Source organism: Mugil cephalus, chromosome 10 (assembly GCF_022458985.1).
Source record: "Mugil cephalus isolate CIBA_MC_2020 chromosome 10, CIBA_Mcephalus_1.1, whole genome shotgun sequence".
In the NCBI taxonomy this organism is placed as follows: domain Eukaryota; kingdom Metazoa; phylum Chordata; class Actinopteri; order Mugiliformes; family Mugilidae; genus Mugil; species Mugil cephalus.
The window spans coordinates 19,637,171-19,663,736 of NC_061779.1; the positions used below are offsets into that span (position 1 = coordinate 19,637,171).

The following is a 26,566-nucleotide window of genomic DNA, read 5'->3' on the forward strand; positions in this document are numbered from 1 at the left end:
GCTCAAAAGCCAAAGCAAATCTAACCTATCACACAAGTAAGGGATGAAATGAAATTCTAATTCTGTTTGATTTCAGGCATTTATTTCTTGATAGGTTCGATGGAAAAGACAGAAGAAAAAAAAACACACACACACACACACACACACACATGGGTGAGCCATCCAGTGCCTCACTCAGTTTAGATCGACTCATCCTCAATAATTCAACCCGGCTCTAAAATGCATGAGCAGCCGTGTACTGTACATCTTAGCGCGGCTGCAGGTGGGACGGAGAGAAGCGAGGGGTCCGGGTCTCCGTGGAGACTCGGTTAAAAGGCCGGTCAATATGAACACACTCTGACGGGGACTCCCCCGGGATGGCAAAAGCACACTGCACTTAAGGCAAGAGGCAACAACATTGGCTTTTAAACGTGGCTTGAAATGTGGTGTGCATCGTTCAGAGTAAATAAGAATCATTCACACTTCATTCAGCTGTTAAGGCATAAGTACAGTAGAAGATGGCATATAGCAAGAATATACAAATCACTTTCATACATTATATAATGGCACGCATTTTCAAGTTTCTTAGTTTGACATTTTGGGAAATGCATGCTTTTGTTTTGTTGCAGAGATGTTTACTTTTTGGATTTTGCACTGATTAAATACAGAATGTATTAATTAGTGAGCTTTAGAGGAGCTGGTGGACAGATTATGTCACCTGTGGACAGGGCTAGGCTAATGCTGTGTTAATGGTTAATGCTATGAGTGGCAAAAGATACAGTCCTTGTAGTGTGGCTCAAGCGCTTGTTATGAGCTGCTTTCAAAAACTGAAACCAGCTCAGTTTAGACAAATATTGTGACACACGGTGGTAAGTGTTAGTAGCAGTGATATGAGCGGAACTGTTTGCTTATTTTCTGTTTTTATGCTAAGCTAAGCTACCTGGTTGACTTGCATCACTTTTTGCAAGAATGTGAACAACTGTTAACATGTTAACGTAGCTTTGCACGATGGGTCAAATTAAGTGAACTCATAAAGTGTTTAAAGCTAGCTACATGACAAAGTTCTCACAACTTCCTGTCGATGATGTTGTCATGTTCTGTCCACAAGCTGACAAGTTGCAGTTGAAGGTAAAATCGCGTTAAGACCTGAATGTGATTCACTGAAATTTAAATGAAAAATAAACAAGTGTTCAAGGAGCACTGCTAAAACCAAACTGGAGCAGCTAACGTTACCTAGACGACTAAAAAAGGAGACCCATCTGGTGGGACAGTCACACCAAACTAACGTTATGTAATGACTTTTTCTCTTACCATTCTTCCTAAATGGAATAATGACTTTAAAATTACAACCTTGTACTTCAGAATGTATTCCACTATATCAGGCAGCACAACAATTTTAACGAAGCAAAGGAAAACCCCCACTAAACACCTGCTAATGCTAACTAGCTTATCTGAGTAGCGTCAACTGCCATCTCTCTCAACTCCAGTGTAACCCATGACATTAACATAGCCCTTAAAGCACACATTGCATTTATATGTGCAATAAAGTAGGCTATACATTATGCATTTATGCTGCTTCTATAAATAATTATCTTTATTTATAGAGCAAGTGCTTTACATAAGGCAGAGGATAATTTATGCATTATCATTCACATTCAATAATGATTACACAAAGGCGCCACGTATGACTCTTTTCTACATTTTTATGTGTCATATAGGTTCTCTCTGCAATACTTTTTGGTAAAATAATCTGCCTTTGTACAACTATCAGGCCGTACAACTTGAACAATTATCTAATTATGTGTTATTCCCAAACATCCCACATAGAATCACTTTACTTAAAATGATTTCATTCAGAAAGCTGAGCCATCCAGTGGTTATCAATCATTCCAATTGACTCTAATTCGTTGCAAGTATTTCCCAAAATATCTAACTATTAATTTAATAACTATACAAAGCATATGTATCACACAATATATATATATATATATATATATATATATATAGCATTTCCTACTGTCTAGAATATTCTGTTGAATTTCCTGTGACGGCCGTGCACGCAAATGCAGGCCTAAAGATTGCACGACATCCTGTGTTACAGTTACAATTTGAGGAAGGAACAACTGACATTTGGGGAAGATTAAATACTAACATCCAGAGCCTTCTTCAGGATAACCTCCTGGGTCTTTTTAAAACTCACATAATAATGACTTTCAGTCCCAATTGGTCTTTCCTCCAGTGTCCAGACTGCAATGCATGATACGAGCATAGGCACAGGGCAGTGTTCAGAGCAATGTCAGGGGTTAAACAGTTCACTCAGAGTTTTTGTAGTTGGTGAACAGGTTGTAGAGGACTCTGAGGGTGGACTTGAGGTTCAGGTTGACAACATCTGAAACAAACAAATTTGAGACACACATCATTAGCGTTTGCCGTGCTTCAACTGCTTCCAGGAGGAAGATGTAGACCTTTCTTCCAAAATCAATATTAAATGAGGAAAATTGCTTCCTTAGAAAACTAAATAAATGGGCTCAGATGCCATAAAATCATATTTACAATGCAGAGGAGCCTCCTCCACAGATGATTGCTGTTGGTCTGCTTTTCATAAGGTTATTTGTAATTTTCGAAAGGAAATAGGTCTTAAAATAGCTCCCAGGGATTTTGGAAATGATTATCATATGATGTATTACTTCTTACCGGGAGTACTCTCTGTTCTCTTGGTGGATAGTGTGGTGTTCCACATAAGGACTTGTTTCCTTGTTGGAATTTATCATCACTGCTAGGACTTGCTAGGACAGCACCAGTTTAACCAGTCTGCCTTTAACACCTCAAAATTTCGAGTCCACACGATTGCTTGCAATGAACGCGCAGATTTGCACAAACCTGAGCACATCAGAGCTATGATGTCAATTACCGCAATTACTGTGAGTAGTGATTGCAAGTAGTGTTTTTTGGCTGGAAGTGTTTCCTTTTTGGCTTAGTCGGGAAAATGATTGAAGCACTGAGGAAAAAGTCATTTGCATTTTCACAACCTGAAAATCTACTGTAGCATGTACTAGTTCAAGGTTTTTAAAGTAAGTATGACTAGATGGAGAGCATGTGACATTTTTGTGACATGCATGTGACGTGGGAAAGAGGAACTAAGTGTGAATGGTGAGCATAAAAGGATAAAGTATTGGATGTGCCGTGTTTATATAAGAGAGGGATATACTGCACAGTGCACACGGTCACAGCGACCTCAGATGTTTTAACAGGTATTCATGGCCATTTCAGTAATGGTTAATCTAATGAAGTGCTTTTTCAACATCAGTGGTTCTCTGGATTTTCCATCTTGTTTATGGTGAATCAAGCGCATAGAGGCTGTGCATCGATTTGTAGCCTTCAGAATGAATCCATACGTGGTCTGTGATTTAGGTGGTAGGCCGCTGTCTGATTTTGGTGTTTACTCCGTTGTGTTTTATAATCAGGTGATCAATCAACTGTTTAGATCACGAAGCTACTGTGTGCTTATATGTGCGCATATTAATCTAAAACGTCGTAATCAGTGATAGCATCAACTAGGTGAAGTCAGACTAATATTTGACACTTTAAATAAAATCTCTCTGAAAAACATTCAGGCTGCGCAGCAAAGGCAAAATGAAAGCTAAATTAAGCAGCATCCATTACAGCTTAAGACAAGGTCCCCACCTACTGGACAACCCTTAATATGACTGTAGCTGCAGGAGATCAACAATACAAATCCCTTTTAAAGTGGTCCATTCACACACGTGAAACAATAGTAAGATACCTTCAGGTCTGGCTTTGGGTTTCTTCAGGCCTCCGTCCTGCATCAGCTCAAATGCAAATGCTACATTGTGGACCTGAGGGAGAACAAAACTGACATTCAATATCCACTTTGCTTTTTATAGAAATATCTAACTTCTCAGTGTTGTAAGGTGAAATACCTTCTGCTCAAAGCTCTCTGGGGTGAGGAAGAAGTTGTACAAAGGGACAAAGTAGTCTTCAAGCAGCCCCATCAGTAAAACCAGGTACACTCCGTCTGCAAACTGGCCAGATCCACACATATATCACACCGTCTGCATGCATACCTGTGTATGCACAAACACGTAGCTCTGCAGACTGCATGCAGACTCCAACTCCACAAGTAGGTCAGATTGGATTATTTAAAAATTTAAATCAGAGCTGCAGATGCAGACAGAGGGAGCACCGATAAGATGGAACCCTGTTACATAACATAACATTAATAAATGAACGGATCGTGCTGCGAGTCCAGAGATTAAATGCTTCTATCTCTTACCTGTGATTCCAGCTCAGTAACCTCCAGGTTCAACTTGTTCAAGTGTTTGTTCACAAATGTTATGAGTGACTGGTAGGAGAAGCAAAAAGCTTATTAATTATTTTCAAAACACTGAATTCCATGTACCGTGCTGAGAATAAAGACGAATAGGTTTTACCGTTTTTACCACGTTGAGTTTGTCGGGTGCATGATCCATCAAAGTGTCGAATGCGTCCCTCTCTGGGGTAAAGGGGAGGGAATCCAAGGGTTATGAAAGAGTTGGATAAAATATGTCATAAAGATGAGATATCTTTTCTGTGAATAATACATATAACTTATACAGATAACTGGGTCAGTGGAGCCCAGGCAATACAGTGACCGATGCTGACCTATTACTGATATACTGTATATCGGTGTTGCCCAATATGTGGTGCTATAAATTTTTTTTAGAGCACATATTGTAAAAAGAGATTTGTTTTCTGTAAGTGCTGGTCCTCTGGAGGGGGCTGGAGTCTATCTCAGCTATCATTTGGATCACAGGTCTCCTCAGGGCTAACACAGACAGACAGACAGACAGACAGACAGACAGACAGACGGACAGACAACCGTTCACAATCACACCAATTTAGAATCGCCGATGAACCTAACGAGCATGTCTTAGGACGGTTCTGGGTTTGAGTTCTGTCTGTGCCACCCCTGAAAAAGAGATGCATTGTATAGTTTGTCCAGCAGAGAGCGCTCCGACTTCTGAAGCGCATCTAGCCGGCTACAAATCACAACTGAGTAGACGTTAATGAGTCAAGTCTTCCCAGTAAGTTGTTCACTAGCTTGTGAAATACACTGCAACTGTCATATTGCTCATGTTTGCTTTGTTAGTGAGGCGACATATATGCTCTTTTACTCCCTCAAATTCTGTCAGAGGTTAAAGAAAAAAGAAAAGCGGAAGCTCAGTAACTACTTATTGCATTAATAACGATGCTGTGCTCTGTTAAGCTAACTCCAACTGTATATTCATTGCACAACCTGCGGTGCAACATTTTCAGCAGAAACAATCAAATCTAAAAGATGAATCAATCACGAAACAGGTGTGCAGCTGGGACTCACCAAATCTTCCCATCATCATTCTGAAAGAAAGAAAAAAAGGAAAAACATAATTATGATTTTTGTCCATTAAACATTATTAACACTAAGGACCCTGTAGCAGTCCTTACTCTGTGGTGGTGGTCAGCTCCTTGGTCACTACAGTGGTCTGCAGGATGCCCTCTCGCTTCTGCACACATTTAAAATCAAAGCAAATTTGTTTCGACATGAGAGAGTAACTGGAACTGTTCATGCACATAATGAAAATTACATGTGAAGGTGAAAGGAGATGAAAAAATCTGAAAAATGACCGAAGCACTGAAGCAAAAAATGACACCGGAAGAAACTATCACCATTGTCATGCAAGCCAAATTACATCCACAGTTTCAGACCCGGTTATTTTTGATGTTTTTAGAGAGTTTTGTTGTTGACTGATTAAGATCATTTGTAATTTTATAAACTCATCTCTGATTCGAATTTCAAGGAATATTTGTGTTGTTTTCCGTAATTCACTTCTGTCACTGCCTAGCTAGGAACAGACATGATCAATCACAGCGAGGGTTTCCTGGTGAATAAATCCATCCTGACATCATTATTCAACGTATTGATGGGACGCTTTACCTTGACCACCACCACCTGTACAGAGACGTACTCAGGCAGCCTGATGGGGGCCTGGAAGTGCATCGCGAGAGCCACCAGCAGGTAGACAATGGCCACCAGGTTCTTTGAATGGATAGCTGGAAAAGTTAATCACAGGATATTTCAGCAGTTCAGTTCAACAATTAATACAGTACAATCCAACTTAACTCATTAGCTGGAGTTGAATTTGTTTAAAACAAAATAGATCTGATTGGTTGTAGGACTGCAGGCAGGGGTATTTTTCTCTGTGTTGGTTGACATACGCATAATGAAATCCAAATGGAGTATTACCAGACTCAAATTCTGATGAGAAATGGGCTGGTCAGTCTAAGTTAAATACATTTTTTTTATCCTTAATAATCTCTTATGGCATCCATTCATATTAAATCATAATAATCCAAATGATGAGGAGGAAAAATCCATTCAAAGTTGGTGTAGAGTGGAATCATTGTAAAAGTCGCTGTGAACTCACAGTCCACGCTCCACTCGATGGTCCAGCCATGAGGCCTCAGCATATTGTTGACAGCTTCTAGAACCGTCTGAAGCTTCTGCTTCTGGCCGATCTCCGACTGGGTGACCTCCGCCACGTTCAGCTTCCTGCCCGACAGCTTTTCTGTTGCCAACAGGGCAGGAAGAAGGGGCAGAGTCATGTCAAGTCGAATGCACATCGTCTCCTCTAGACGCGTCAGACGCGTTGAAGTATAACACAAATATTTTAAAAAGGGAAGAAATCCAAATTAGGCTTTCTGGGGCAAAAAAAAAACAACAAAAAACACCACAATTTACATAAAATATAAAAAGTGCTTTAAATGAAAATGTTCCTTCATGTCTGTGTGGATTCTGGTCCCTTTGGGAAACATCTTGAAAAACTCAGTGATGACTTATAAAGGAAGACTTTTCTGCTCCAAGCACTAAATAAGGAAGAGGATTTAGGAGGCTTAGCTCAAGTGCGTGGGTTCAAATATCATAAAATATGAAATACAATAACATGAAAAAGCAGAAGAAGAGGATGAGGAAAGTATCCAGCAGCACAAGCACTGATGCAATAAAAGACAAAGATTACATAAGGTGCCTCGGAGATAAAGGAGCTGAGAACTAAAAAAGGCCTAAGCACAAAATCACGCATGACTTTTATCACAAGAATGTGTCCTGCTGTGCGATTTAACACTTGACATATAATAAAAAAGTGTATTTCCCCTCAACTGCATTTTGTCAGTTATTTGCACATTCTTGGTGTTTTGTCCTTCCACATGTTTGTCAGATGAATTCATACACACAAGATGTAGTTTTGGGTAAACAAGCAGTCAGACACATGTGTGACTCTAGTTGGTTAAAACTACACAACTTTGACGGTCAGGCACACTAGTGAAAATGAATGCATTTTAATAGAAACACTCCTTTAAATTGTAGCTTTGTGAAGTCCATGAATTCTATTATTGGTTCAAAATAACTGAGAGAGTTGTTCGTTCAACTGTGGTTTTATTTTGGAGGCTGTGGTTTGCTGGCCTGTTGAGTCATGTTGTGTTTGCGCCCCGTTTTTGTCAGTGGTTTAGGACAATAAATGGAAACACTTGAGCATTTGATTCAGTCCGGTTTAACTGCACCACAAACTGCCACGTTTCTTAACGGTGTTTCAACGTGAACTCAGCATTAAAACGGCCGTGAAGGAGGATGTAGCGCAGGACTGTTTGCATTTATTTTCACCAGTGTAGCTTAAGAAACGGCAAGCGAGTGTATATCCCACTAAAAGTGTTACAATTGCAGTAACAAACAACAGTCACAAGGGGGAAACCTACAGCCCAACAGAGAATATCAAGGCACAAACAAAAAGTGTTGCTAATAAAGTATTTTCTAAAAAATAGTTTGTTTCAAAATGAAAGACCTGTGTTAATTAACCTGTAGTCATTATTAAATTGTGTTCAATGCTAATTTAAAAGTTTTTTCTATTCTATTCTATTCTATTCTATTCTATTCTATTCTATTCTATTCTACAGTTCCTTCTGTCAACATAATAATACAGGACAAATATTCAAATCAAGTTGTGTTTAATGAACAAGGGTTAAACCCTCAACTGCAACTGTTGTAAATGTCTCATATGTCTGTGGGCTGGCACCTTTCAAGGTTTGGTTGTTCCGATGTAAATGTGTTGTGGTTGTGAGTTTGATGGCAGACGCCCTTGATTCTTATCTTGTGTTTCTCACCAAATAACTTCTGAAGCACTTGTCCGTCATAGCAGTCCTCCTCCAGGTCTTTGACGATGATCCTGTCCTCTTCCAGCTCACTGTTGATCCAGTCAATCAGGACCTGGACGTCAGAACACGACAAACAGTTTCCTTTGCACTTTTTGTTGATACCACGGTGCTTGTGCACAAAAGCAAACCCCGGTCTACCTTCAGAAGATCTTTAAATTTAAGGTTTTCTCTCGATGTTGGGTCCAACATGATCCTCTCGGCATTTTCCTCTGTGGAAGACAGTGTGAAATAGATTAAGAGCATGCACATGCACATGCACATGCACACACACACACACACACACACACACACACACACACACACACACACACACACACACACACACACACACACACACACACACACACACACACACACACACACACACTGACAGCACTCACATTAACTCATGTCATCAGTGAGTCACACAGTTACTAAAGACAACTCCACCCACTTTCATTTCCTCCTGCTCCCCTGTCAAAGTCCCCATTAGTCAACATGTGTCAACAGATTCATATTATTCTCTGTGACCCCGGTAACCACAGACACTTTACTAAAAAGTGTCTCTAACAGGAACCGCAGTAAACTTCTGCGACCTCCAATCACTGATGAACATGTTTATTTGACGTGCTTAGGTGGGAAATCTAAAATACAAGTGATACAGTATGTTTTTATGTGCATACCCAGCAGCGTGTCCTCTGGGTGGATGTCTGTCCCTGAGGAAAGCATGGGAGCATTGATGGCATTCCTCCCCTCCTCATGGAGATCACTCACTGGTGAGAAACGACACACAAAAAAATACTCTGAAATACAAAAGTGTCACAGAACTGGAAGGATATCGTGTTTGCATACAGACAGAGAGTGAGACAAACAGTGAGATACTCCTGGGATTAACCTGTCAGCGTCAATGGTAACTATAATAGTACACATTCACCACAAAACCCCTCCTCCTCCTCGTCCTCCTCCTCTGCAGATGCTTCATCGGTCATTTAATCAACACTTGAACACTCTATGTAATGTAATAGTGATGATAGTGGCATTTACAAAGGTTACGGCTTCTGTTTTACTGGCCAAGAGTTGTGGGAAGAACATTTACTCTTACCCTGTATTTGAGCGCAATCCTGACTGGAAACACAAGCTTTTCTTTACATGGTGCAAGACAGACTTTTTCGCCAGTGTGTAAAGAGACCTGCATTATAATCATGTCATTATGTTGCCTGTTTAATGTACTGTCGTAAGATGAGGACAGCTATGCGTTATCATTAAAGCTCAAACGCAGACCTGCACAATGTGGTACCAGGACCAAAGACACCAGCAACATGACCACAAGGGACACAGTATCTCACCATATATGTATCTAACCTCACATTAAATAATCCCAAATTTAATCTGAGCAAAAAATACTAATGTTTATATACCTGAACTAATAAAACTCAAAATTCAATCAGGACATATATCAATGTGAATATTATTAGATTGTATCCAAACATGTAAAACTCCCACATTGTTGAAGCAAACAAAGATTGTTATAAAAGCTAATATTAAGGACAAAAGACTAAATAAAATACCAGAGACTAACAAAACAGCACAATTAAATAAGAAACTCTAAAACTAGGGCAGTTACAGTTCAAATTCCTTTAACAACTTACTTAGATATGTGATATATGTGATATATATATATATATATATATATATATATATATATATATATATATATATATATACATTCATTCAGTAACTATGAGGCTGGACCCATAGTTTGTGACACAGATTGCATTTACTGCAAACATGTTCGTTCATGTTCTTCAAATTTCCTTTAAGATATACTTAAAACAGGTTTAATGAAAAGTGCAATTAATTAATTAATTAATTCAAATACATGTATTTGTACGTAATTAAGCATCAAAGTTAACTAACCAAATAAGATAAGATTTAACATATTATTTTGGTATATAACTCTGAGCTAATGTTTAGACTGATGTTAAACTGTAACTAAAGGCAAAAGTTTAAAAAACAAGCTAATCTTAGCGTTCATCCGTAGACACTTGATTCTTATAATTATTATAATCATTGTTAACTGTTTCAACCGTGACCTCGGTGGCCCCCAACTGTCAGTTAACAGACAGATTTACAATAGTAAATACAATAGTCGACTTCACTTGTATATAACAAATAATAAACATATGCATGGGTGACACTGGTGGAAACCGTTATCAAATGTTTTGATTTTGATATGAAGGGGCAGCCGTCTGTCGCTTCCTCTCTTTTCTGCGCACCATGTGAAGCTCTTTTCCGTTAAAGATTACATTGTTACACGCACGTCTTTTTCTTTTTTCTTTTTTTTTTAGTGAACGCAAACGGAGTCCAGCTTTGAAGTCAAAAATCAATTTCGAGCGAAGATGCTTTCCCTTCTAACTGGACGGGCACTCCAGGGACTCAAAGGCCATCTAGCGCTAATGGCCAAGAAGCTTTTATCTTCCTGCGTTTCAGTTTGAATGACCTACCAAGGCTCGCCCACAATCAATGGTCCCAAATTGGTAACTGCATTCACTTACTTGTTATTTATAACGACAGTGAAGAAGAGGCAGGGGGGTAAAAACGGGGAGTGCTTTTAATGTGAAAAAAGGGCATTTCACATTAAAAGGGTGACAAATTTCTTTTTTCTAACCGACAAAAAAAAAAGAAAAAAAGAAAGTCCGGCACAGTTTATGCTACATTCTGAAGAAAATCACAGCTTCAAAGCATGAGTGAAGAGGGGATAAACAGATTCAGGCCAGGACGGTGGGGACCCTGCAGGTTCACTATCTGATCCAGTCCTCTCAGAAGAGCTGAAAACTGGCTCGAATCTCACTACACATCAGCAGTTTGCTCGGTAATTACAGTGCAGGCGCGCTGCATTTCATTATAATTGTGCTGCTTCCTCCCTTTGAGTCCGTCTGACTGCATTGCTGCTGATTTGGACCGCGCCGGACACAAGCCCCGGCAGTTCACACAGCCCAACCAAATCTGTGCTTAAAAGTGGCCTAATTATAAAACACTGCTTTCACCACAACGCATCTATGTGCGGAAATAAAAACGCGCCTTCTTCACCTCACATGAACAGACCAACAGAACCCATTACTGACACTGCACTAAGGTAACAGGTCCTGCTTCCCCATTTCCACTTCCAAGTTCCTCAAAGGCCAACATTAAAAATCTGATTACCTTGTTTCTTCCTCTTAGTCCCACACAGGAGTCCTGCCATGTCCCCACGGTGAACCACCGGATTCTCCCCAACGGCTACGATTCGAAGGTAGGAGATGCAGAAGGGTTGTGTGCATTGAGTGTATGTGTGTGTATGCGTGTGTGTGTGTCTGTGTGTGTGTATGGGATCGGTAGTCGTTGCAGCCGAGCGGTGGCAAGGGCGTCATCACGTGTTTATTTCTGTCACAACCCTCCACCCCACCTCCGCAGTCCAGTTACTGGAGAGGGTGAGGGTGTATGTGTGTGTGTTTGTGTGTCTGTGTGTGCATGCGCATGGGGCAAGAAGTATACGAACGGGTCGAATCCCCCCTACACCCCACTGTACTGTTAATCAGAGGATACAGGACAGATTTACTGACAAGTGACAGGCAATGTCATAATTAGATACACAATTATTTACAGTGCTGCTATTATAAATGCAGCGTGGTGTTTCGAACCACAAAACAACACGATTTCCATACGCAAAACAGGGCCCTATTTGTGTCTCAACAATCGCACCTGATCTGAGTCTAGTAATTTTCCAGCAACACGACAGAGACTTGTTTCAGTGAATAACTCCTCTCTGTCTATGAGCACGCTAACGAAGCATTTAATATGTTTTGTCTCAGCACAAAATCAATCGGTGCTTCTTTCAACGTAATTACACTGATTCACTGCGAACAAAGCTTGCAGTCAAGGCCGTTTATCTCATGTCGCCTCCCTGCACGGGTTCATGGAACGAGCAGCTCCGTCATATTGCGAGCAATTGTGTAAAATAACGGAGAGGCTAGTGAAGGCGACCGGAACGTATTATGATCTGATTTACTTTGCTTTAAAGTGGGAAAAAAAGTGTCAATCGGCACGCATCAAAAACAACGACCGGCGTAAAGCAGGTTCAGATCGGCCCCGTCTCGTATGGTTACACAGCTCCCAAGGGGGGGGAGGCAGTTAACACACACACGCACAGGGGAGAGATATAAATAATGCTGCAGTATGGAGGAGACAGGCTGGACCTTAAATATAGCTGTGGTTATTTACACCAACCCAGGCCCCAGTGAGTAAGAGCAGAAAGGAGATGACGGCGTCATGTTCCCCACCAGTTATCCATGACGACGACGACGACTGAAAGTATGCGAGTGCCCACATCTAATATTTACATCATACTCTACTGCTCTTCTACTAGTTTTCTCTCGTGTTAAAGGGCTTTTAGTGTGTGTGTTTTCACATCTGAACCAAGGCTCAAAGTGTAAATAAAATGAACCCGAGACTAATTTGATGCTGATACTGAGACGTGACGGTCAAGAATAAAGATCCAAGTGCCAATATCACTTTTACACACAGTGGTGTGGTTTTTCGCTCATCAAACTCATTTAAATATTAGTCAAAGATAACAAGTAAACACAAAATGCAGTTTTTAACTGAAAGTTTTTATTATTAAGGAAAAAACAAAATCCAACCCTGCATGACCCTGTGTGAAAAAGTGCAATCAAGTGCTTGTCATAACTTGCAATGAGTCTTTTCCAGAGCTGTCGAGGACCTTTTGGCCCACTCAACTTTGCAGAATGTTTGTAATTCAGCCACATTGGAGAGTTTTCCAGCATGAACCACGTTTTTAAGGTCACGCCACAGCATATCAGTAGGATTCAGATCAGGACTTTGACTAGGCCGCTCCATAGTCTTCATTTTGGTTCTCTTCATCCATTCAGACGTGGACTTGCTGGTGAGTTTTGGATCATTGTCCTGCTACAGAACCCAACTTCTCTTCAGCTTGAGGTCACCAACAGATGGCCGGACATCCTGCTTCAGTTTTTTTTTTTTGGTAGACAACAGAATTCATGGTTCCATTTATCACAGGTCAAGTCTTCCAGGTCCTGAAGCAGCAAAACAGCCCCAGACCATCACACTACCACCATCACATTTTATTGTTGTTATGATGTTCTTTCTCTGGAATATAGTGCTACTTTTATTCCAGATGTAATGTGACACACACCTTCCAAAAAGTTCCAAAAGTTTTGTCTCATCAGTCCAAAGAGTATTTCCTCCAAAGTTGTGGGGATCATCAAGATGTTTTCTGGCTCAACTAAGATCAGCCTTTGTGTTATTTTTGCCCAGTGGTGGTTTTGGTCTTGAACTCTGCCATACAGGCTATTTTAGTCCAGTCAGAAATTAAACTCAGGTTTGACAAACCACACTTAAGTTATGTTTTAACAAGAAGGGTAAACACTTTTTCACACAGGGCCATGTAAGTTTGAATTATTTCCCCCCTTAATAATAAAAAATCTTCACTTAAAAACTGCATTTTGTGTTTACCTGTGTCATCCGTGTCTTATATTTAATTTTTTTGATGATCTGAAACATTTATGTGTGACAAACATGAAAAAAAAAAAAAAGAAATCAAGAAGGGCCAAAACCCTTTATTCACACCACTGTACACAGCTAAATAAACTATGATCAAATAAATACAAAGTAGGACACTTAAAGTAGAGAATCACATTTTTTTGTGCTCTCTGATGGAAACAAAAAATGTATCCACAATCCAGCATAGAGCCTATAAGATCTTTGAAAACTGCAACTGCAAACTGACGTATTGCTAAAGCTCATATTAATAAGCGAACACTGATCATGTTTTTGGTCTGAAAAGTCAATCTGTTAGACTAAACAATGTATATATTTAAATCACTGACATATAGAGCAAACTATGGAGCCAGTGTCGGTGTTAAAATGCATACTGTGTTTACAATGTTGGTTTAAGTTGTACTTTTTGTTGAACATATGCATAATACAGTGATGTCCGTGCAAAAGGTTCGGCGTGTAAAATGAGTAAAGAAAAGAATACACCTTGGTTAGTAAAATAAGTTGTAACTTACTGTTACCAGCATCCATCTCACAGCACCCTGTGTATCAGCTACTCTTGTATTTTTGGTATTAACGCCCTGTTAAACTAACCAGGATGTGACAATGTACTTATCCTCTCATTCCTATCATTATTACGGCGCTGTCTGTTGCTGAACAGTCTTGTCAGAGTAGCGCAGGCTTCCTTTCAGTTTATCTGGACATGCAGAAGGAGACACACACGCACACATCTGCACGACCACATCCACAACTGTAGGAATCTGGACTGAGTGTGTGCGTGTGTGTGCGCGCGTGTGTGTGTGTGTCTTATCCATTAGCCTCGAGCAACATGTTGCGTTTTCCATTCAGCAAGGAGTTTAAGGAGAGCCCGTTTAAGGAACTGCAAGCGCTTATCGTTAACGGTGATTATTCAGCAGAGCTGAGGCAACTTTTCCAGCTGCGACTCGTCTCCGCTGGGTGTTCCCTTCAAAGGATGTGAGGCACCACACCCAACAGTAAAAGAAGCCGCAAACCACACGCTGTGCCCCAAGTTAACTACACTTGCTTCCGTCGGGGTGATCCTAACATCACTCTTACTCTCTCAGCCCGGCGTTAATCCCCCTTTGACCACACAGGGGCACTGCGCCTCTCGCCAGCAGTGCGAGACACGCCGGCTCTGTGGGATAGTGGGATTCCCGTCTGTCCACGCTGCAGACTCCAGATCACATACATATCTGATTTATGACGGCAAATGTAACTTGAGGGGACCACAGAGGGTTTTGGTGTCTACGTTAGGTTTATAAATAAAGGGAAGAGACGCATTTTTATGTTATAAAAATCACATTCACTTAATCACATATATCACATTCAATTTCCTTATTCGTACAGTAAAGTCAAAACGTCTTCAGGCTCCTGAAATGTTTACATTGTCAGAACTGAACTCAAAAGATGCCTGGAACCCAGAAAGCAATATTCCTGTATAAGAAAATGTAAGAAATGTGTGTTAGATCAAAGTCACTGGAGCAGGTTATGGTGAAGGTTTACGCTCACGTTCAAGCAGGAAAATAATTATTCTAATTCCCTCAACACACAGGACTCCACCCATCGTCTAACATCTACAATATTTAACCCGTTCACACGCTCTCCTTCGCTGTTCGTGTTAGATAACTGATATTAACTTAACAAAATAATCTAAAAGACCCATTATCTCTAAGGAAACGTATGTAAAAATCACAGCTGCCCGGCAACTGCCCCAAACTGCTCTCTTTTGTCTGACAAGTTGTCAGATGGCACACAGTTCCAAAAGCCGCAGTAGATCAACAGATCCAGATTTGGTGGAAACAGATGTTTTGGAGCATCAAATTATCAAAATAGTTCAGTTTTATGCTTCACACAAAACTCAACCTGGTATCTTAAGTGTGTGTGTGTGTGCGTAAAACCCTGCTTCTAAAACATTCTGGCTGCAGTTTGAGAGGATTTCAAGCGTCTCAAATGCATTTTAAAGGCTGTGGAAGCTGAAGTTTGGAATTCGCTGTGGCTCTTAAACAATTAAAACGTGCCTGCCTGCCTGCCTGCCTGCCTGAGATTACAAACACATGGCTGAGAGCGCACACGCTAGGTCACACACCGAGGCGCTAAACCTTGCAGCTGTCCCTTTGACCAGGCAGCGACCGTCCTGAGGAGGACTACACTAGAAAGAGGTAGTTCACAATTGTGAAAACTATAGGAAATAAAAAAGTTGGAGATTGTTCTGTGTGTCCAAAACAAGAGACAGCGTCTCTCTTCACACCTTTATCTTTCTAAGCTTGCATTCCTGCCACAGGTCAGTGAGTGTGAGTTTGACTGTGGTCTATTTATGTTTACTTACATCATGTTAAACGCCTCCCGTGGCGCTCAGAGGCTTTGTTTCACCTTTTGTGTGACCAGACGCGTTTCTTGTGGATAGTGAAAGTATAATCAAATAATAAAAGCTTAAATCGGATCATTTCTGACACTGTGGTGAACTGATATAACACTGGCCCTGATTACAGCAGTGAGTTAAAACATGTGATAAGGGGACAACTGGTGAAAACAGTAAAAACATCTGTGTGGACCTTATAATCATGTGTAGAGTCTTAGGAATCAGCAGCCGGAGGAGAATATTTTAACGGGGCATCATGTGATTGCAGCACCATGGACAGAAACACAGCAGAGGAACAAACAAGAGGCCTTTCACCAAGTAGAAGAAAGAACAAAAAATATCACTCACCTTCTTTGGCCTTTTTCTTCCGGACCAGGGTGCCTCCTAATTTCCCGAGAAAGGACTCGTCCTTCTTCATTTTCGCAGACTGCATGGTCGCAGATGTGGCAGCCGTGCCGGACATGTCTCACTGTGCCCCCCCACCCCTTTCTGTCTCTCTGTCTCTCTCTGTTCACTCCTCCCTGTGATGCATTCAGGCACCGGAGGACGATCCAATCACAGCGAAACCACAACCTCACAGTTGGCAGGCTTCAAGACAACAGGCGTCAAGAAGCAGCGGCGTTTGTTTGGGCATCAACAGAGTGACTCACGTGTGTGTAGAGACCGCAGCTGCTGCGCCCACAGCGCCGCCCCCTGGCACGAGGAGGAACAGAGGGGCTTCGTTTCATGGCTGTAAATCTCATTAACATACACCAGCATGTAACTTCTTGCTATGAGGCATCGGTGCTTTAATTGAGGTATTTATTGTTAAATATGACTAATTTAATAAAATGATGAGACACGTGGTTTGCCATAAAATACACATTAAATGCAATTCCTCATTGTGAATAATACTAAGGTTCTTATCAGGTCAGGTTTAACACAGTTTATCCACTTACAAGAGGAAAACATGAAAAATACAAACTATCAAAGGATTATTATTCGTATTATTATCTTTGCCTGATCTGTCAAAGCACTTTGTAAATTCTGTATTTAAAGATGCCATATAAATAAAGTCATACAAATATTACTAAAGCGCACAAAATATCTCTCTTGATTACAGACACCTTGATGGGGAAAAAGCAGCAACACCGCAGATGTACGAACCACGCAAGACCAAAAGAACATTTCATGTATTAAAAGTATTTATTGAAGAAGTTTATTTAAAAAAATAATTGACATTTTCATCACGGACAATTTCAGTCACTTATTAAGGCAGCATTAGTAGATTTACACAACATGCAACTTTTCAGTTTACATCTGATATGACTGATCAATTAAATCATAGTTTAACTTGAAAGTTATTTTCTATTTTGTGTAAAATGTAATACTGTTAATCAAAACATCCTCCATCTGATAAAAATAAACCGTATCCGTGACGGCTTCAGTGTTCATCCCCTCCTCCAGCTTCTGGTGCTGCTTTAAGGAGACATGAATTCCAGTTAACACAGTGTGGAGAGTTTTACATTCTGTACATTTTGCATTGATTCATGTTAAGATGTGATGCTGCTGTTGCGCGTTCACCTGTGGTCTGCAGCAGTTTCCATTCAGCCTGTAGTTTTTGTCTCAGTCTCTCAACACCCTCCACGTCCTCTGGTAGCGGGGCCTGGAGCTGCCCCAGAGGAGGGGCCGGGTCCCAGAGGAGGGAGGAGGCTGTGGGGCCGACACATGCCTTCTCATCCTCCTAAAATAAAAGGATACTGTCAGAGAAGCAGGCAACCGTGCTACTGGTTTATCTAACAAAATTACGGTGCACATTGCTAACTAACTAACCAACTTTCCCAGCCTTCATACCTGCATTAGTACCAGTGTGTGTCCTTGTGCAAAGCCCTGGAGCAGCACCGTCAGCTGTTGCCACACACTGTCGCACACTCCGCTGCCTGGCATCCGAACCAACAGAACAAGGCTGGGGTCGTACTCGTATCCCAGAGGTAAGACGAGGCCAAACACGGCTTGTATGAAGCCTGACGTGTCCCTGCAGCCCTTAGGGAGCACAGACAAACGCGAACCTACATGTAAAACACTGATGCACAGGCACGATAGAAATATCCCCATAAATGAAGAAAACAAAAGACACGCTACCTCCTTCAAACACACAGGAATGTAATATTTGCTTTTCTGATCGTTCGTCTCTTGGCTACCGATCTGCACCACAAGCGTCCTCCTAACCACAGAGAGATTTCATTAGCGTGCAGTTCCCGCCGTTTTGGACAAGTGAGACTTTCTCGTAAACTGTGATACAGAGGGCAAGGATGAAAATCATCACCCGTCTTCGCCGATGGGACTCGGGACCTCGCAGTCTCCGACACACACGACCAAAAGCCTGCAAGAAGATGAGACTGCGCTCTTGGTAACGGCACACACAGGCACATCTCTCAGGTTATTTATACTCATTGACGTTGGCATAAGTTTCAAAAATAGTTAAACAGTTTAAGAAAATACCTAAATCACTTATCAACTTCCAGATAAAGAGATGCCACTCAGTGAGTCAAACATGATTCTATTAACAGAAGCTTAGACAGACTGAACAGATGGGATCACGAAGTTACAGCAGATAGCTGGTAGACAAGTTCTGCGACAACTGGAAGGTTTCCAGTCTGTATGATAAACCAACTGTTTCACAGTCTAGCTTCACATTTCCAAGTAGATTTGTGGCTGATTTCAATCTTTTCTCAAACCAGGTTATTTCCCGAGCAAGTGTACTTTCCAAAATGTTGAACTATCCCCATTAGGGGCAGCAGACAAGTCACACCACAATGTTTCTACAAGCCAATCATGTCAAAACATACGCTACAGCAGGTGTAAGTCGCGATTACATCTACGCTGATATACCGGTTGCTGAGCGCAGTTGCCAGATGCTGGATAACACACGCCATTGCCACGGTGACGTCACGGACCAGCGCCAAGCCACTGCAGATCTGGGAGGCAGTAATTAAATAAGGAATCAGCCTGTAGCCCATGTAAGAGGATTAGCAAAGCAAAAACATCCAAGGGCTGAAAGGGACGAGAGGAAAACATCATCGCGGCTTCACCTCATTCTCCTCCATTTTCTCCGTGAGGGAGATAAGGCTGCTGAGAGCCGTGAGGGAGTCAGAGTCGTCCGAATCTTTGAGGAAACTCTCCCTTATAGAAGAAGAAGAAGAAAAAAAAACATGTTTACACAAGAGAGTGACAATAAAAAATTATGAATGATAAAAATGAGCCACTACAAACTGCTGGTCCACACCTGAGTTTGCTGACCACAAGGGGGTCGAGGTCATCGGAGCAGCTGAAGCGTCTACATCCGTGTGGACAAGCCACATCGTCAGGGAGCACCAGGGCACAACGAACAGGGGGGGCCATGCGCTCTGGAGGCTCAGGCCACACTTGGTCTTGTGTGCTTTGCTCTCCCTCCTCCTTCTTTTCTGCGTTTTCTCCTTCTTCTGTTAATTTAAGGCGCTTGGTGCTGATATCGGAGGTGGGTAGATCAGCTGGAGGAGGGAGGAACTTTATGAGGGGGTTTATATTGAAGTGATAGTTAACATGTCTCTGAGCTGCTATCTAGTAAAATCACTGCAGGCTGCACACGGGCTTCATTGTTTTATATTGTTCTACAAAGAAGTGCCAGGAGAGATCTGCAAGGAGAAGCCATCTTTGTTGCTATTCTTTTTTTTTTTTTTTTTTTTTTTTTTTTTAAATAAACTTTTGTGGACAGTGGTGTCTGGTCCTATGTTGTGGGGCCCATGAGACAAATCATTACAGTCTACAATTAATCATGATGTACCATCTGTCCAAGCTCGGTTATGACATGAAAAAAAAAAAATGAATAAAGCTTTTTTAAAAATGCCAAAAATCCTCCACCTGCTAACGGCTCCAGGCTACATCAGCTTATACTAGAATAACAGGCTCAAATCTCCCAACTTGTCATCTGCTGTTAAACTGTATTGTGGGCAATGTAGTTTTTCGTGTTTTTCTTATTTTTTTAATCTGTTTTTACAGAAAATCGTGAGATGATTTTATCCCTGGTTTTGCTGCTTTGATCTTGAGCCTATGTTATAATATGGCTTGTGAGTCATAACATCAAGTGGAGACCAGACACCAAAGTTCACAAAATAAAAGGTCCGATCAAGCCCAAGCACCTCCCAATGACATTTTGACGAGAGGGGCGTAAACGTCCTTTTTCTTTTTAACTTCTCAACCATATCATTAAAATGAGAAATCCCCGCTTTCTCTTAACATCTCCACAGTCAGTATGTGTGTGTCATACCTGCGTGTCTGAGGCAGGACCAGTACTGCCTGTGAGCTGACCGGACACACTGGAGGGACTCGAGTGCACTGAGAGAAAAAATAACATACCTGCAGTAACAAAACACATGCACACACACACATATAATCTGAGTGGTGGTGACACACACCTTTTACAAGGGCCGCTGAGCTTTGCAGGTCGAGGCACGGGGTCGCCCAGCAACGTCTGAACTGTCTGACACACAGACTGGGCGAGGGAAGTCAAGTTGTATCCTCCCTGGAAAATATTCACTCAGTAAGTCTTTTACCAGCCAGTGTTTCTCTAAAGTGGCAGCAGCAACGGACAGAAATATCACAGGCTGCTCAAACATGTGTTAGGCTAGACAGACATGTCATCATTGTGGTCAGTTACCAAAAGAAGACACTTCTATGGAAATAATCCCACAGAGCAGAGATGAAACCACAGTCAGTGTGTTTACATGCACGTGAAAAAAATCTAATTGTTGCCTCAATCTATAGCAGGAGAACTTAAGTTAAAATCGGAGTTCTCATTATCTGATTCAGTGCGTTTACATGCAGAGCTTAATCGAGCTATGTTCAAAATTCAACTTTCTCACTACAATCCTTGTCCCAGTTTACATGCAGCGCAAGAAAATCGAATAACTGTTCTCCTCCTACACACTAGGTGGCATACGTGTCTTTTCAGCAGGATAATACCGCGTTAATACGGCCCGATTTCCGGTTCACCTAGTAGTCATGTAAAAAACAGGAGTCGTTCATGCGGCAGACCGGCATAGTATTGGGAATAATAGTACATTTTTTAATCTCTAAACAACCGGAAATCGGGCCATATTAACGTGGTATTATCCCGCTGAAAATACACATATCGCCACATAGTGTGGAGGAGGAGAACAGTTATTAGATTTTCTTGCGCTGCATGTAAACTGGGACAAGGACTGTAGTGAGAAAGTCGAATTCTGAGCATAGCTCGATTAAGCTCTGCATGTAAACGCACTGACTCCTGAGGGTGGGTGTCACATACGAAGCAGAGGGTGCTGTTGCTTCTCATGGCCTCACCTCCAGCACAGCGCACAGCTTCCCTCCAGCTAGGTTCATTAGGAGGTGAGTCAGGTGGGCAAATATGTCTGGAGAGGCGCACATTTCACCCTGAAAATACAGAAAAACAACCAAAAATTAAGTAGCATCCCAGTGACATACTACAGTAAACCTACAGTCTTGCAGTGCAGGCATATATGAGCAACGAGAAGTCAGTGCAAGGGGTTTAGGATGACGGTGTGATCCGATTACAAGTGGTCAATCTCATGAGCAGACACATTTTAATGCAATGTACTTACACCCAAAAGCACAAACAAGTATACAAATATGAGAAAAGTGTAAACCAATCTTTGGCTACCAATCGAAGATAAATGGGTAATCGGGTCGTAAAGTTTCTACAAGCTAATCATAGTCTTCTTATGTTATAATGGTACACTTGCATATGATGCTTCATAAGTGCTGTTATAGTGTTAAAGTTCAAGAGTTGATAAGTGACATCACGCACCTCTGGATCACCGATGGCCGAGTCGAAGCCTGCACACACCAGGACCAAGTCAGGGCAAAACTATGAAGAGAAAGTGTCACGCTTTCATTTATTTTTTTTTTAACATAAATCAGGTTTGATTCAATAAACAATAAGTCTTTAATCTAATAGAAAGATGCGATTGGCTCAAAGGGTCTTACCTCATATGCAACTGGAAGAAGGAGATGACAGAAGACTGAAAGATAGTCACTGTTTTCCATTCCAACCTGAAATGTGATCATAAAAAATATGAGTGTGTATATATATATATATATATATATTAAACAATCTGCTTTGCTACCAGGCGAATATTATAGATGAAATGATTAATAATGACATGCCAATGAATATTAAAGATGAGAAAACGGAATTTTAAACAGATTTTTTTCTTTGAAAAAGGGTTATAATATCACTGATCATTGCTACAAAAGTTAGATAAAGCAACACTTAAAAAACAAGGCCCAACAAAGGAATAAAATAGGATTAGTTTGCGTGTTTCCTTACCTTGTTCCATGGTACATTTATATTAAACCCGGCTCCTTTCTCTTTGCCGACGCTGTCGTAGTCCGACTCTCTAAGCTGAGGCCAGAACTGCTGATGCTCGTAGCGATGCCAAGAAAAGTAGAGCACGCTGGGAAGAGAAATGGTCGACAGGATTCAAGAGGTCAACAGGCAACATCCACTCACCTCAACCCACGACCACTCCCTTAGTGAGGACTCACCTCGGATCATCTTCAAAGCTGTACTGCACCCCTTGACCGTGGTGCACATCCCAGTCGACTATCAACACCCTGAAAAAAAAAAAAAAAACGTGTGCGGCTGCTTTTAGACAATTAACATCACAAATGGTTGACGAAATAAAGTAGAATTTCAAGTCATGTCACCTTTTGACTCCATATTTCTGCTTGGCATATCGTGCTGCTATGGCCACATTGTTGAACACACAGAAGCCATTGGCAGCACTGCGCATACTGTGGTGTCCTGGGGGTCTGTTAACAGTAACAGAGAAGAGGTAAACATGTCATTATTTTATCCACTGATTGCTTTATTCACTTGTAGAAGACAAACGATTATTTAGAATGATTATTACCAGCCTGCTGTACAGATAAAACCCTTTTACTCATTTCTCAGAATTTGATATTGACATATATAATACATAATTTAATATTTTACCTGATTTCTTAATATATAAAAGTCTGAGATGGTTGGAAGCAGAGCTATTTCACCCCAATTGCTTCCTCTTTATATAGTTAAAGGTTTTTTACTCAGTTCTATAGTTTAGCTGTGCAGGTCGTTCTATTTTCAGGTTTCGTTTTTATTGTGACATTTTAACGTTGCTTTACATGTCAAATTAGTAAAACCTTGACTCAGACGCCCCAGTTATGATGTAACATAGGCATAAAGTCAGCCTCACCTCACTAGAGCCATGCCATTCCTCACCTTCCCCGTCATAACACCGTCCACCAGTTGCAGTGCGGCTCCCGCAGCCAGTTTGGCACAGTGATAAATGTTCTAGGACGGTACGTGAGAAAGAGAAGTGATACCAGAAGAGATTACCACAACATAAACATACGCGAGATACAGGTAAATGGCAACAAGCTGCATCTCAACTGAAGAGGATACTAAGTGTAGGACTGACTGGGTGAAAGTAGACGTCCCCGTACTGGAGCGTGAACTCCTTCAAGTCCTCCAGGCTCATGTGAGGAGTCTTTTTAACTGCCTCCAGGTATTCCTCGCTGTTGGGAGCAGGAAAGCACACACAGCTCAGTGATGTGAACTGAGCTGGTCAGCTCTAGCTCATGATCAGACTTCAGATTCTTCATTGTCATCAGGACTGACCTGTGAGCCAGCAGAATCTCTGCATCTGTGGCCTCGCGGACGGGTATGGAGATGCAGCGATCAGCCAGACCGTTCTTGACCAAAGCCTCATGGCTCACCGTCAGGCGCTCGGGTACCTCGATCTTACATGCTGGACTGGAGGAAGAAGAATTTAGCAAACGCTTTGATTTGTGTCTTATTTTTGACTATTTTAACTTCGGTTTGGTCATACATAAAATAAGCAGGATGACGCATCATTAGAGGACAACAATCATTTTCTTAAAGAAAAAATAAATAATGAATTCGACTCAGTTCAAAAAAAAAAAAATAAATAAATAGTTTCACACCTTCCCAGGTGCAATGCCCACTCAGTACTACTTTAGCGATCTCACTTAGTCAGCAGTGAAACGTCTGCACCACGAATCAAAGGAACTCTATGACACTGGACAGACTGGTTAAGAAGGCGGGGTCTCTGATTGGCAGGAAGCTGGACTCTCTGGGGACTATTGTTGAGAGGCGCACATACAACACAGTGCAGCAATCTTGAACAACATCAGGCACCACCTTCATGACATCCTGGAGGGGCAGAGAAGCAGCCACAGTGGGAGGCTTCTCTCACCACGCTGCAGGACTGGTTCAGGAGGTCCTTTGTCCCCACAGCCATCAGACTGTACAACACCACTGTTCAAATGCTTTAATTTGTAAAATGTAAATTGTTCAACTGTACATAGTTTTTCACACAGCAATTCATAATGACATGCTAGTGCAGCCTATACATATACTTCCACACATATCTACATATTTTCTTGCACTGTAGATTCCGGTGATTTTGTTGGTGTGTTATGTTGATGTCTGTGTATGTTTGTGGACAATCTACTGGACACTTGAATGTCCCCCAGGGGATGAATAAAGTATTTTTCTATTCTATTCTATATGAATAACTACACCTGAGAATGACTGAAATTACAGAATTGTCTTTCTGTGTTTCTCTATATTGTTGCTCTATATTTTCTAAAAGCACAAAAAAGGAAACTCTCCTAAATTATGTTAAATTACATCCACAACACACTAGGCCATTAAGTTTAATCACCATAAACTGAAGTTCCCCTCTGTATCAGTCCTTCAACCAATTCATATAATTTATTATAAACAGTTGGACATTTGTTCATCAGATAATTCTGTAAATGTTTTTGCTTACGCCATTTTCTGTTTTATTTTAATCTTATTTTATTTAATTTTTCCACTAAGCTACTATGACCAAGTAATTTATCATGTGGATCATAAAAGTGTCTAAGTCCAAGTTTAAACTGAGCTGCAGTCACAGCTAAACCGGTAAAGATTAACTAAAAGTGATAAACGAAATAATAAAACTAAATGTGATACATGCATTTTGGGGGAAAAATAAACGAAACTTTACTACGTGAATACAATAAGTTCACGTTGCACATGTGAAGCATTAAATACAATAAATTGTGACACAATTTCACAGCCGTTAACATTGAACTAACACCCCGTGTGCTTCACTTTAACGGACCGTACCAGCAACAACGACTGACTTCAGTTCCTACCACTTCGTCAGATCACTAATTTAAAAGACCGTAAAAATAAATAAATCACTGTTCAGATCAAGCTATAGAGTATTTCGTGAACTATAATATTAATAAATATTTCGCACCTGATACACTTTGGGTTGCATAAGGGACAGATATACATACCGTACAAGTTAGCTAGTTGTTAAGTTAGCTGCAGCCATATTGTATCAAGACTGCATTAAAGTATATTAATGTAGAGTGTTATTGTTAACTAAGTTAGCTATATACACCTAAATGTGTGTTCATTACTTACTCGACCCAGAGCAGTTTGTATTTGGTCATCTCTTCATCATAAATCAGCGCCGTTCCCATCTTCAGGATAATTTGTCAGACCAGACGAGGTTCGTGGGCTTTAATACACACAGTTTAACTAATGCTTCCGTCATGCAGTCGTTTCTTCTTATAGATGACCGTTTATATTAGTGCACCAATGAAGTCACACGTCGACCTAGGTGTCCACAGTAAGAGTGGATGCGGATGAGCTAGACTTGTAAACAGTGGCAGCACATGGTCAAACCAGCAGAAGCCCGAGATCGAAAAGTGGCTCATCGCATGCCGCGGCACACACATGCAAAATACTGCGTCACTGGTGAACGCATAAGCCAGTATGAACTCATAACACAATGTGAAGTAAATAAATAAATAAAAATATAAAAATCGCCATCATTTAGAGACTACTGAAAGCATCAAACATGATTGTTTGTTCTGCAGACTACACCAATCAGCCAGAACATTAAAACCACTGACAAGAGAAGATAGATAGATAGATTTTGATTCTCAAAACAAACAAACAAAAAAAATTTAACTTGAGACGGGGACAGATAGATAGATAGATAGATAGATAGATAGATAGATAGATAGATAGATAGATAGATAGATAGATAGATAGATAGGCACATACACTCCACATGAAAAAAACATACAGAAGAGATCCAAAGACAGCAACAGACTGCAGTGCCTATTTAATATTGCTCAGAACGGTTATTGTTATAAGATGGTCGACCATTTTATAACAATACAAAGTCCTGTTGGGAAACATTTGGACCTGGCATTCATGTGGATGCTACACCTAGCCCAGACCAAGCACCCCCATCCCATAGCAATGACATTCTTTGTAGATTGCAGCAGCAATTCCCAGCAGGATGCAGACAAACACAC

General features: G+C 41.0%; 2 protein-coding genes across 4 annotated transcripts; both read right to left on the minus strand.

Moving 5' to 3' along the window:
* Positions 1-65: 65 nt before the first annotated feature.
* Positions 66-16,774, minus strand: parvb (parvin, beta). 2 transcript variants are annotated; one of them, XM_047595610.1, is made up of 13 exons: positions 16,505-16,774; positions 8,886-8,975; positions 8,362-8,432; positions 8,173-8,275; positions 6,444-6,584; positions 5,954-6,069; positions 5,464-5,522; positions 5,357-5,376; positions 4,431-4,492; positions 4,274-4,342; positions 3,921-4,022; positions 3,764-3,836; positions 66-2,368 (listed from the first exon to the last, which is right to left on the minus strand). In XM_047595610.1, the coding sequence occupies exons 1-13, from the start codon at positions 16,617-16,619 to the stop codon at positions 2,292-2,294; spliced, it is 1,098 nt and encodes a 365-aa protein (XP_047451566.1). In that variant the 5' UTR covers positions 16,620-16,774; the 3' UTR covers positions 66-2,291. The 2 variants fall into 2 exon arrangements, with proteins under 2 accessions (XP_047451566.1, XP_047451567.1); XM_047595611.1 differs by lacking the exon at positions 16,505-16,774 and adding an exon at positions 14,292-14,355.
* Positions 16,775-17,322: 548 nt separating this feature from the next.
* On the minus strand, positions 17,323-25,987 carry hdac10 (histone deacetylase 10). Of its 2 annotated transcripts, none has more exons than XM_047595606.1 (20): positions 25,662-25,987; positions 23,838-23,972; positions 23,638-23,734; positions 23,413-23,510; positions 22,883-22,987; positions 22,721-22,789; positions 22,503-22,629; positions 22,160-22,225; positions 21,981-22,040; positions 21,497-21,586; positions 20,590-20,696; positions 20,442-20,509; positions 19,422-19,665; positions 19,228-19,318; positions 19,028-19,113; positions 18,462-18,518; positions 18,278-18,359; positions 17,990-18,178; positions 17,720-17,879; positions 17,323-17,614 (listed from the first exon to the last, which is right to left on the minus strand). In XM_047595606.1, exons 1-20 carry the CDS (start codon positions 25,718-25,720, stop codon positions 17,580-17,582), a joined length of 2,025 nt encoding a protein of 674 aa, XP_047451562.1. In that variant the 5' UTR covers positions 25,721-25,987; the 3' UTR covers positions 17,323-17,579. The 2 variants fall into 2 exon arrangements, with proteins under 2 accessions (XP_047451562.1, XP_047451563.1); XM_047595607.1 differs by having other exon boundaries at positions 17,323-17,611; positions 25,662-25,986.
* Positions 25,988-26,566: the final 579 nt, after the last annotated feature.